Here is a 12,657-nt window from a genome sequence, read left to right on the forward strand (position 1 = left end):
TAAAAGTTATTTATCAACAAAAGATTCGTTGAGTAGAAAACTTTTAAACCAGCATGATTCTCCTCTCTTTCACATAGGTAGATATAAATGGAAAACATACATTCTGCATTCTCTGAAATTGAGACTACGTCTCTCAGGCATATCTGAAAACTATGTAATCGATGGTCATGATACTCAATGATAATCATCGTAACTGTAACATGACTATAACTAAAAAGTCTTATAAAACAACAGATTCAGACATGCAAAAAACTGCAACTCAAAAGTGTAACACAAAAGTCTCATGCAAAATGGTACAAAATAGTGTTGTACAATAACAGCAAGACATCCAGTGTCCTTACTTGTGGTGGTACAACACATTTTATACCTCCATGTTCTAAAATATATAACCCATAGCAATAACCACAAAACGAAATTATGTATGTATTAAATAAGTACATCCTTACCCGAATTTTCGTTTGGTGGAAGAAGGGGCGTTGGTGTTACTTGGACTTTATGGGGCAGACTGACATCTATTCCACGTTAGCATATTGTAAAAGAGTTAAAAGAGATATATTAACAATATTATCATTCACACCAATATACGAAAAAAAGGAAATACTATTGATTAATTACTTCCCGAGCGTAAGCTAGGGAAGTATTGTAATCAAGTCCATCGGACGAATGGCCACTTTTATATTTTCTCGACGTTTCATGACCCCTACAGTATGAAAAAACTAGTCTCCCGTTTCCGTCTGTCTGTCTGTATCCATTTTTATTACACACGTAATCTCCGAAACTGCTGGACTGATTGTTGTCAAATTTTGTATGTATGTTGGAATATTATGTAGATGGTTAAATGCTAGCCAAAATTTGGCTTATCATCCCCACCAACAATTTGATGACGTCATTTCAATAAACCGTAGTTTAGAATGAGTTGAATGTTATACAAAAATATCCTCCTATATTTGTAGTGTACTAATTCGCTTTCAGTATTTTCGCTAAACGCTCAAATTTTCGCAAAAGCATCTGCAACGTATAATAAGATTACATTACCAACACGGGACGAGAGTCTCCGTGGGGTAGTGGCTATATCGGTTGGAAGGCAACCTGCGGCGGAGCCGAACGATTTGCCGTTGAGGTTTGATACCGAACTTGGCCCTTTTTTTTCTTGCATTGGTCATACGCCGTGACTACTTTTCTTTGCGCTGTGACTAGTATTATCCATGTTGATGACGTCATAACAAATCTTTTACTGGCCAAATTAAGAACGAGTCACCCCATTTTCTCGAAAATATGAAGAATACTCACGTCTTTATATAATAGTGGTTAAATAAGAATTATAATATCCAGAATATTTTGTTCGATTGTGGTTTAATTAGTAATTTTAGTACTGTTTTAAGAAGACAAATTCATTCAAATGGGACTAATTTCTACTTGACATTTTTCCGATGTATAAACATAAATAAACACTTGTGTTATTTAGTGCTGATGGACAGGGGGTGTTATTTATGCCTGTGGTTTTTACTTTAAAGCGATTATTACAAAACTAAAATCGTAAAATCAAATTTTGTAATTTTGGATTTGTCGGATTATACTCATAGCCTTCGACCAATTTTTATTGATCAAATTAATAACCTCATTTTTTAGCTTAGGTTATACAGGGTCACTCAAAAAATTAATGAATCAATCAATTTATTTTATTGAATAAATCAAGAATTGCAAAACTGAATGCTTTGAAATATTGCAGGCGTTTTAAAGTTATAAGCATGATAAATTGTTAATCAAAATCTATCTGATTGATGAAGGGAAGTTCTGTCGAAACAAGTTTCGACTACTTGAGATGTTAAACTAACCGATCTATAATTGTCAGCAACAAGCTTATCACCTTTTTGTAAATGGGTTTCACCATCGCGGACCTCCATTCAAGAAAAAGAGTCTACAACTCAAATGACTGCTCCATCAGAATCTTTAACGGTTGGCACAAACATTGGCATCTCGTATAGCATCAGAAACTTTGTTTGAAAACACTCTGGGTGCCTTGTAATTAGGGATGTACCGACTAGTGGCCGACCGGTCGGATAAGCCGACTATTCGGCCGTTTTTCATCGTCGGCTGGCAGTCGGCGACTGGTCGGCTAAACAGCCGATCGGTCGGCTTTTTTTTATTAAAATTTTATATAAAACAATTAAACTCGGTTTACAGAACCTCAATTAAATATTTAATTGCGATTTAATGTTTAACCCCGCGTTAAAGTACCATGTGATGGACTCTACGCCAATCAGACGTCTCTAATGGCCTTGTTAAATGCGCGATCAACTTAATCTCAGTTAAAATATTGTATAAACTGGTCCTAAATTGTGTTATTCTTTATTTTTGTACTGAGTTATTAAAAAAAATTAAATGTTAAAATTATCCAAACAAATTTAACACATTTTTTGGAAAATAAAGGAACTTTGGTTATTCCTTTTATTAAAATAAAACAAATTTTTAAGGTAGTCAGAGAAATAAAAAAAAACCCTGTCTGTCGTATTTATATACCGGTTTTAGCAAAGCCGAACAGTCGGCCGACTAGTCGGTTTTTATTGGCCGAACAATCGGCTAGTCGGTTAGTCGGCCAGACCTACAGTCGGTACATCTCTACTTGTAATCATTCAAACTACCAGTGGAATTGAAACATCGCCACATCGCCCTTTTTTTCTAATAAGTTTGAGAATCTGTTTGTTGATTCATGGTTTATCTGAGGACTGTTTTCTGTACCTGAGAGCGCAAAGTGCATAACTTCATTTTTACATAAAATTGGATAAACGGATATTTTTTGCTAAAAAATGTTGACGCTTTTTTGTCTAATTCAGGTATTTACAATTTTTTATTTGTTATATTCAATATTTTATATTATATATTTAGAATAAGCGAATAATTTGTCTGGTATGTAAAACGAGCCACAAATAATTGCTCTCACTGAAAACTGACAATTTGGAGTTACGCACTTTGCGCTCGCAGGTACAGTTTTGTTACTACCGAAACTGCGTGTTTGGTCACCACACAACTGAGCTGTTTCTTAAATCTAATCCAGTTGTCTTCAACAGATGGTTCCACAAGAATGGTCGACCAGTCAGTGTTGAACAGATCTCTGATGACCAGCTCATAGTTCATAATAACCTTACAAGTAGAGGTAATTCTCCTTCGTCTTTTAAAATACATTTGCACTTCTACATTTAACACCACGTGATCAGATTTACCAATAGGATCCAGATAGTCTAAGTTTGCTAATAATTGTCCGAGGTGATAATTAGATCGAGGGTTGACGGTGTTTGGTTCGTCCTTTAACGGGTCGGGTGGAGTATAATCCGATTTTTTTTTGTTGAAAACAACATAAGATGGGACACAACAGTGCAAATAGTAAACGGTTAATCCCGAGTACTGAAAACCTTGATATTTGCCCTGTTCTTGCAGCAGTATTGAACTATTTAGTAAGCGTTAACCCTGTACGGAAGATGTACGAAAAACAGTAAGTAGTATGAATTTATTTGGTACTGATGCCGATACGATATCTGTAGGGAACAATGATATGCGAAAACAAAGTTTTGCTTGCTCTATCTCACCCCACCTTCTCGTTGGTGTAGTCTGGTATTTTCAGATGAAAACCTAAAAATGTTCAGTTCGCGCTAAAGTACTATATTATACAAGCAGACGCAAGCGATAAAAGTTTGCATCTTACGAACTTCCAAGCCGTAAGGTTTTCAGACGCTAGGTTGGTATGTTGTATACATATTTGATACCCACTTAACAGATCAATCTGTTTGATATAAAGGTTAATGCGATATCTAATTGTGCATGCTGCCTATTAGTGGAACTTGTTAAGACATTATTAAAAAATTGGTTTACATTATGGTTGGGTGTTTAACTGCAAACTGATCGAACATGGATTTTACAATTTTTTAGGATTTAATGTATCCATCAGTGAGCATTTGTACTTTTTCTTTAATTGTGTACTGCGGCATATTGACGAATTTCGGTCACTGCAAACCAGTAATCGAACAAGTAATCAAAGATTAGAACCGTCAAGTAAATGTCTGTTTTTATATGGCTGCCTACAATATTACCGACAAAAGTATCCAAATATTTTAATTTTTTTAAAGGAATATCCCTTCATTTAAAACACGACCTTTAATAAAATCGACGAAAGATAACCCAAATTACATCCAGTAAAAATTGCAGCTCTGCAACTCAAACATAAGTTAACATGGGGTATAAAATTTAACATGGGAATCCCTATGGCCACTTGACATCTGGCCTGATATGGCAAAAATCAGGGAGTTACCACCCTCTGCACTACTCAAGTACATTCAAGCAGTTGGGTGGCTTGACGAGTAAAGGAGCGGGAAAACACCCTGATATGGACTTGGGGAAGGTACAATGGGCCCAAAGGCGAGGCTTAAGTGCCGGCTGGCTACGGTCAGCGCCCATAAATTAAAAATCCAGAATCCAGAATCCCTATGGCCACTTTTAAAAAAGATGCACTGTATAATATTGGATCACACAAATGCAGACAAGTACATCGTTGCATTCGTCGTAAAAAAATTATAAAAGAAATTTTTCCAGAATAAATGTTTAATAAAGTTTTATACAAAAAAGTAAAATTAGGGTCCTCGTGGGGCCTCGCGTCGTAGCCAAAGGGTTAAGCAAATCACCTTTAACCCTACTGTGCAAGCACTTTAACACTATTAGTAGTTCAGGCGATAACTTTTGATTGTGTTAATCATATATAAAAAAATATGAAGGATTTTGTCGGATAGTTAAGAAAATTAAGTAGTTATTTTTGAATGGAGTTATACGGTTTGTTTATTTTTAAATTATTACTGGCTTAGATTTTTTTCTGTACTGTAGTAAATCAATGCTTGGAAGTTTGTTCGCTGGTTCTCTGGCGACATTCCTCTCTGCGCGAAATTGCCCAGCCGCGAGTTGCTGGAAACCGGGGATGCCGTAATGCTGAGCTTGCCATAGCATAGATTGATGAACTGTGATTTTGCAAGCTCAACACGAGAGAGTCTTCCTGAGCCCGTGCCGGAGCTTATGAAGGCAGAGTGTGTGTGGTGGCCCAAGCGACATAAACTAGGTAAGTAGTTTTAGTAGTTATATTTTTTTTGAAAATTTTTTGGGGTAAACAGATTTTCTTTTAAGTTTTTTCTAAAATTCTGAAGTTTCATTTTTTTATCTTTTCGGAGTGTGGGGTTTCTTTTTTTTTAAACTTCTTATTAGTAGATTTTTGGGGGGCACGTGACACTATCTTGTCCCTCGAAAATAATGAAACTTTTTCCATCTCGGTATATAATAATGACAGATGTGCAGTTTAAGTTTATGTGACTCCAACCACATTCCTTCAGTAGCGCGCTGTTTCGAATTGATCAGGTCTGGACGGTTTAGTTGTCATTAATAAAAAGAAATTCACAATTTACAATTACGGTTGCGTATAACCATCCTTCTCATGTCTTAAATTATGGAAATTTGTTTACATATCATGGCCTCTATTTATTTATTTATTACGATAATAAACAATAAAATAACTAAAAATATATATTTATATATAAAAAAAAATCAAATATGTCGACAACAAACTGTTGTTGCTAGTATGTTTACTAGTTCGAACTTTGCTTACCTAAAGTGCGAACAGTAATAATCTTGCTCATCATTCCATCGCCCAAGGCATTTTTTCCGACTACTTGAAATTCATAGGTAGTTGCAGGTGTAAGACGATTAATTTTAATTTGCGTGCTACCAGACGGTGTAACTGGTATCGTCTGCCACTCAGATGCACCGGCTTCTCTATACCAAATGGTATAATTTTGCTTGTAATCAGGTCCTCCACTATACCCTGGTAACCACGACAGTGTAACTGCAAATTCCAATGCTGCTCCCGTTAAATTGTATGGGGCGTGGGGTTGAGTTCCTTCTACGACTAGCTGTGTAGCTGTAACAATTGTTGCTACTTCGTTGGAAGCCACGCATTGATAAAAACCGAAATCCGATCGACGTAAACTTTCTATAGTTATATTGCCACCGGTAATTTTAACCCGGTTTTTTGGCAAAGGAGTTCCGTCACGTCGTTGCCATTCTATGTTTGGTTTTTGTGTTCCTTCAGCTTCTTGGGCTTCGCAATGCATATCCACAGTTTCGCCAACTTTTCGCTGATACATAGCTTCTGGTTCTACTATGAATACTGGTGGCTTTCGAACTAAAACTTCCATTTGACCGGAAGATCCTTGAGTTCCTTGAGCATTGTACGGTGTGCAAGTGTAACGACCTTGATGATTCTCATTCACTCGGGTAAAAAGAAGAGAACCATTGTTCATAATTACGATATCTTTTGTCTGATACGGTTCTAACAAGCGTTTATCTTTGGTCCACGTTACGTATTGTAGAGGAGGATTTGCTTTTATATAACACTGAACAACACCAGCCAATCGAAATGGCAAGTACTGAATAGTTGGGGTGAACGTCACCTTAGCTGGATCTGCAAAAAAAAAAAAATAATAAGAACAAATCAGAGCTTTAGTAATAATTAATAAAATTTATTCGGCAAAATTTTAAGATGAGGGCATAAACTTTTTGGGCGGGGATAAACACATTTATTTTGATTAAAAATTTACTATGTTTACGATAATGCGGTAGGTACAAAATGCTTTCTTTACGATTTCAGCGATGTGGTTTGCAAAGGTCAGTTTGTCATCGACTAGTACTCCCAAATCTTTAAACATACTGGAACGATTTTTCTCCAAAGTTTTCCATAGTGTAATTGTATAAGATCGGATATTTTTTTCTGGTGTGAGTCACAATAAAACATTTTAAGAAATTAAGTGTTAATCTGTTTTTCTCACACCATAGAAGCAAACTATTGTAGTTATCTTGAATTCGATGCCAATCTTCAATGCATTTTATTTCCAAAAAGATTTTGAGATCATCTGCGAATAGCAGTTTGTTGCAGTTTATGACGTTGCAGATGTCATTAATAAATAATATAAAAAGCAATGGGCCCAAGTTGGAGCCTGAGCTAGGAAAGAAGGATCTGGAAACATAATTGCGGTACTTTATAACATGTTCTAGTCCAATTAAATACGAGTGAAATAGTTTTAGCAGTGGATTTGAAAAACCTGTAAAGTGTAACTTATTTAGCAGGAGAAAATAGTCCACTTGATAGAAGGCCTTTTGGAAGCCGATGTATAAGACATCCACCTGACCACCACTGTCCAAAACTTCCCATATTTCTTGAATAAAGCAGGTTAAATTTGACACCGTTGATCTCTTTTCCATGCATCCACGTTGAAATGGCGATATGATTGTTTTGACTATGGGATATCTCCGGTTATATAGGTTTATTCGTGGTCCAACTCAAAGTGGAGTGTTATTTAAAAAGGGAGGTTAAAAAATAGGTAATATGTCCTGAGATATACTCTGGGCCGTTTTTATACCATATAAGAGCAATTAGTAAAGTAATACTCCGTTTCGTTTATTTACAATACAATTATTACTACTTGTGATGGTGCTTCATGAGCCAGTGTGCGTTCTTATTTTATGCCGGTAAGTTTTCTCTGGATCAAGTTATCAATTTCATATTTCTATACTTGTGTAGCTCCTTTTTTCATCTTTTAAATGATCTGATATTAGTTGTACTTTCTTAACAGCTTTTCAGTTGGAATTACTGATAGCATGTTCGCTTGTAATGAGGATGTGCCAAGAAGAGATAAAAGATATGAGAATGTGCTTCGTATGTAAGAAATACGTACATGAGGAGTGTGTGGGTCTCACTAAAAATGATATTTATATTTGGTTCCGCGAAATATTTGTCAACAATTATTAACGATTAACACCTAATTCAAAATCCGTTTTTGCAACAATCATAAAGGATAGACCGATAAATCCTGCTTCATTAAAAAATTATAAAATTTGATGTGTTTTTGGTATTGTGATAACTTTTAAAAAGTAAAAACCAGTGCCAGAACCAACACCCCCGCAGCCTCTACGATGCGGGGGCGCAAATTCCAAGAATCGACGTTAGATTCACCAGTTTTTGAGCTTGTTTTATAACTTCATTTTGCGGAGACAAAAACACTACAGCACTTTTATGCAGAATTCCATTAATTTATGAGAACTACTCGAAGTCCCTTATTGACTTATTACTCAACAACACATTCACTCTCCAATGTGGCAGTGCTAACCAATAATAATAATAAACCTACCACAAACTCGCAATGAATATTCACCTTTTTTTAATATGCTGTACAATGTAATTACTAATAATTAAATCAATTACTCACATTCTACGTTGAGATATGCTGAGGCAGACTGAGGTTCTCCAATACCGTTACTGACTTCACACAGGTACTGTCCAGAGTCATCAGAACTCACAGGGTTGATTACAAGTGAGCCATCTCTTCTAATAGTAACTCTTGTTTCTAAAGAAGCAAGTTCTTTAACAGGTGCACCTTCTCGAAACCACTTAACAGTAACGTTTCCTGGTTGAGCTTTTGCTTCACATGTAAAGTGCACTTTCTCACCCTCCAATTTAGTTTGGTTAGTTGGAGGTACCATAATTACAGCACCTCCAGCTATTATTACTCTCGCAGTATGCGAAATCTGACCTTCACCATTCCTCGCAATACAAGTGTAGTCTCCAATATCTTCATGTCGAATATTCGATATTCGCAGTTCCGTTCCATCATTAAAAATCCCTGCAAAACATCAATTACAAACTATATAGTTCTTATGAAAACAACCAATATTGTCTATAAATATATAACATTGTCAGTGACGATTTGTATTTTACATAGAATTTGCCACGTTTGTATTATTCATAGCTAATTATTGGTTAGAGTAACTGTTAATTGTACATTAAGTAACAAAGTTTTTTATTCCTAAGGGGATGTCCCTGAAGGAACAAAAATCCGTTTAATCCTGAGTCGCCTAAACTATTTTCTATCGACATGTTAATCCGAATCCTGACTTTAATTCGTAATATTGTACACAATGTCCACCAAAAAGTAGAAGGCAAACGAGGTGGCCGTATTCCGCTGGCGCAATAATAGTTATTTATATATCAGGGGAGCAAAGTGAAACATTTCCTCCCGCGGATTCAGGTTGAGGCCCGACGCGTAGCGGAGGGCCTTAAGAATCCGAGGGAGGAAATGACACTTTGCTCAAGAGATATATATATTTTTTTTTCTTCGAAAGAACGTTTAAAATCAATTTTATAAAAGTTTAAATGAAAAAACTATTACCGCAATAAACCAAGTCATCTAGACAGTTTCTATGACAATTTTCAAACAAATAAAAAATTAATAGCATTTGAACAAAGCGTTTCGTGAATTGTAGTTTTGTGTTCTTTAAAATGCATTAATTTTGGAAAAAATGGAGGATTTGGATGAAAGTAGTGCTTCAGATAATAATTCGGTAAAAATATTCTGCTCAGTATAATATTTTTTCGACAAGTTACCTTTACCGATATATTATACAATTGTTCATTCGAAAATATAATTGTCATATAACAAATTTTTTGTTACAGTAACTAATTTTAACGATATGTTTTTATCATGGAAGTTATGTATATTATTCATTTTGTTCAGTAAATAAAACTATTGTCCTGTAAAAGTATCGAAAGCTTAGTTAATAATGTTGGATGTACAGTAGAAATCATAGACGTTCAGTAGAAATTGAACAGGTTCGTTAGAAAATTATGGTGTTCTTTATAGTTAACACCCACACATGATACATAACCTCATTATTATTTTAAAATATGGATGTTAATCTTTATTATATAGAATCATTTATTTGTTATTCTTGAAACAATGAAGACTGTTTATTATTATTATTTTACTGTTTATTGTTATTTTTTTTTAGTATGTATAGGTCTTTGTTTTATTTTTCCAATAAAAATATTGTTTCCTACCTATTGTTACAATTACCCGTGTGTACTTATACATGACTATTCTTTACTAAATAGGAGTATTCATTAAATGTTAATTATATAGGCTATACCATGTCTCCTTCTAGCACGAGTTAAGGTCAACCAGACACTCTGGCATTTCTACTGAACATCTATTATTTTTACTAAACACAGCCCAATTAAATACCTGCACATTGTACTGGTCACGTTTTATTTTAATACTTACAATTTCTACTGAACAAACTTATTAATGTACATAACAAACTATTTAAGTTACCTAAAAAAAATGCATTTCATACTTATCATTTAATTACAAGCCATAATAATTGTACCCATCCAGACGTTTTATAGAAGTAGCAAGTTTATAAATTTATAAATGTCATTTTTGACAAAAATGTACTTTAGCTTCCGGCGGGAGCCAAAATAGTTCCTCCCGCCGGGAGGTAAAGTGACACTTTGTACCCTTAAATGAGGGAAGAAAATCACATTTTCTATATAGTGAGTAGAAAATAGTTATTTATTGTATACGTGTCTTAGAAGACTAATAAAACACGCAAGAAACGTTTAAACACGAAAGCGCAGCTTGAGTTTTTAATGCTTCGTAAGTGTTTTCTGGCTACTGCGACACGCGTGCAATGTAACGTTTTATCCACACCCACATTTCAAACACCAAAACTAATCGGTGCGTGTTTTTTTTTCTGTGAAATTGTCAAGAGTTAAGAGGACGTCAAAAATTGAAATTTACTTAAAAAAAAAAAAAAAACTGTAGTCTGGAATAGTTGCTATAGTGCTGCTCTGTTTTGTTGAATTTAGTGAAATTGTTTCCCCGTCTATAAAAATGGAACAAAACAAAAATCTTGCTTCATGAATACAAGAAGAAGCCCAAGAAGCAATTTTAAATTTAATATCTGCAAAATCGAAGTTTGGCTACGAAAAGGAAATGCCTGAATTTGAGCACTAGAGGGAAAAAGAGGATGCAATAATAATAAATGAAATAGTATTGTTGGTATATTTTCTGAAAATTAAAAGAAGCTACGCCTGTTCATCGATGTGGACAAAATTTTTTACGCTTAAGTTAATGTTGAAAGTACATAGAAACATAGACATCGGAAATTGCAGCAAGCTGATTGCTTTTCTTGAAAAGCGAATCTGGACTCTATAAACCGAAGAAAGCGAGAATTCTAGAAAGAGAGCATGTTTTTAAACACAGTGTCAGACGAGGAATATTTAATGACGAAGGTATCAAGTGTAATATTTATTTTGCACATATGTATTATGTAGGTTGCACTCATAATAGGTGTCGCTGGGGCTGATCGCTGCAACGAACTGACAAATCTAACGATTGACGATGTGGAAGATAAGGGATCGTATATATGGGTTAAAATTCCAACTACAAAGACAAATGTGTCACGCAGTTCCATCATCGTTGAAAAAGGTTTTTCAATCAATGTTGTAGAAAGCTGTAGGACATAAATGGGTTTACGTCCTACATTTGATTATTATTATTCTTATTATAGGACCCACACTGACCCGGAAATGACCGGCATTCAGGTAGGACTTCTATTCTTACGGGTACTAAGACCAAGTAATGATCTGCATTAATCAGATTAATAAAAAACTTTTGAGATCCTAGAATTACCGCATACAAATTCGTCTGCTATTCTTCTCTAATCTCACCCCATCGCCAAAGCCTAGCGTAACTACCGACCATTATCCACGCATTACTTGACATGTGACATACTGGTGCTAACCTATTCTGAAAGACATCATCAGACTGTGCGAGAAACGTCCGAACAATATATGTTTCTAACAAAACAACTTTTTCCATTTTGACAATGATTGAATCATTTAAGTGTAAATATTTCAGATTCTCAAATGAACTATTTGTTACTACACCTACATTGGAGATAACTATAGGTAGAATTGAGATTTTCTCAAAACTTATCATTGCTTTCATTTCCACTGATAATTGCAGACATTATGAAATTTTGGTGTAATATGTTTGTATTATATCATCATATATCTGAACAGCAATGTCAATGAGAGTGGCTTCATTGGTGTGTTTCTTTATAAATATGATATCTGGTCTGTTGGCTGTAATGTTTCTGTCTGTAAGTATTGTGCGATCCTAATATAGTTTGTATTCGGTGTTTTCAAGAAATGAACATGGAATATAAGTGTAATAAGGTGTAGTATCTTGGATCAAGTTTAAATTTGTTGCTAAGTTTTTGGTGAATGATTTTGGCTGCGTTGTCGTATCTAGCTTTGTAGCCAGTTGCATGTCGAGAACGGATTGCTTAAGCGAGCTTGGGAAAGTCCGAATGGAAGGCATGTCACTATGCAGGTGATGGTTCCGGCCACCAGAATCAAGGAAGCACTTCGGGAGATGCACAATGGGAGTTCTGCTGCTCATTTTGGAATCAACAAGACGCTTTCCAAAATTAGGGAGAGATTCTACTGGGTCCGTTGCCGGCAAGACGTCGAGAGCTGGTGGAAGAAGTGTAGGATCTGTGCGGCGGTTAAAAGACCCAAGATTAAGGCGAGAAGGCAGATGCAACCACAAAACGTCGGCTCGCCTTTTGAAGAATTGCAGGAGAAGTAGCGGGTCCCCTCCCAGTGCCCGAAGAAAGGAACAAGGACATGAAGAAGGTCAACGGTTACGACGATGGCCTACAGGAGAAACTAACGAGCGTTTACGAAAGGCTGCACTACCAGGATAGAATGGCGACTGGTAAAAT

At 35.5% G+C, this 12,657-nt stretch overlaps 1 protein-coding gene across 12 annotated transcripts in view; it reads right to left on the reverse strand.

Annotated features, from left to right (window-relative positions):
- LOC135132413 (protein turtle) overlaps positions 1–12,657 on the reverse strand; it is a 257,464-nt gene that overhangs the window by 42,428 nt on the left and 202,379 nt on the right. For 10 of the 12 annotated variants that reach the window (XM_064060557.1, XM_064060548.1, XM_064060517.1 and 7 more), the window contains 3 exons: positions 8,295–8,708; positions 5,639–6,493; positions 447–512 (listed from right to left, as the gene is read on the reverse strand). In XM_064060557.1, the coding sequence (XP_063916627.1) occupies positions 447–512; positions 5,639–6,493; positions 8,295–8,708 (1,335 nt within the window). The remainder of the gene's footprint in view (positions 1–446; positions 513–5,638; positions 6,494–8,294; positions 8,709–12,657) is intronic. The other 2 variants (XM_064060572.1, XM_064060539.1) reach the window with 1 other exon arrangement.

Source organism: Zophobas morio, unplaced genomic scaffold (assembly GCF_036711695.1).
Source record: "Zophobas morio isolate AGI-343-1 ecotype UQ-CSIRO unplaced genomic scaffold, CSIRO_AGI_Zmor_V1 ptg000002l, whole genome shotgun sequence".
NCBI lineage: Eukaryota > Metazoa > Arthropoda > Insecta > Coleoptera > Tenebrionidae > Zophobas > Zophobas morio.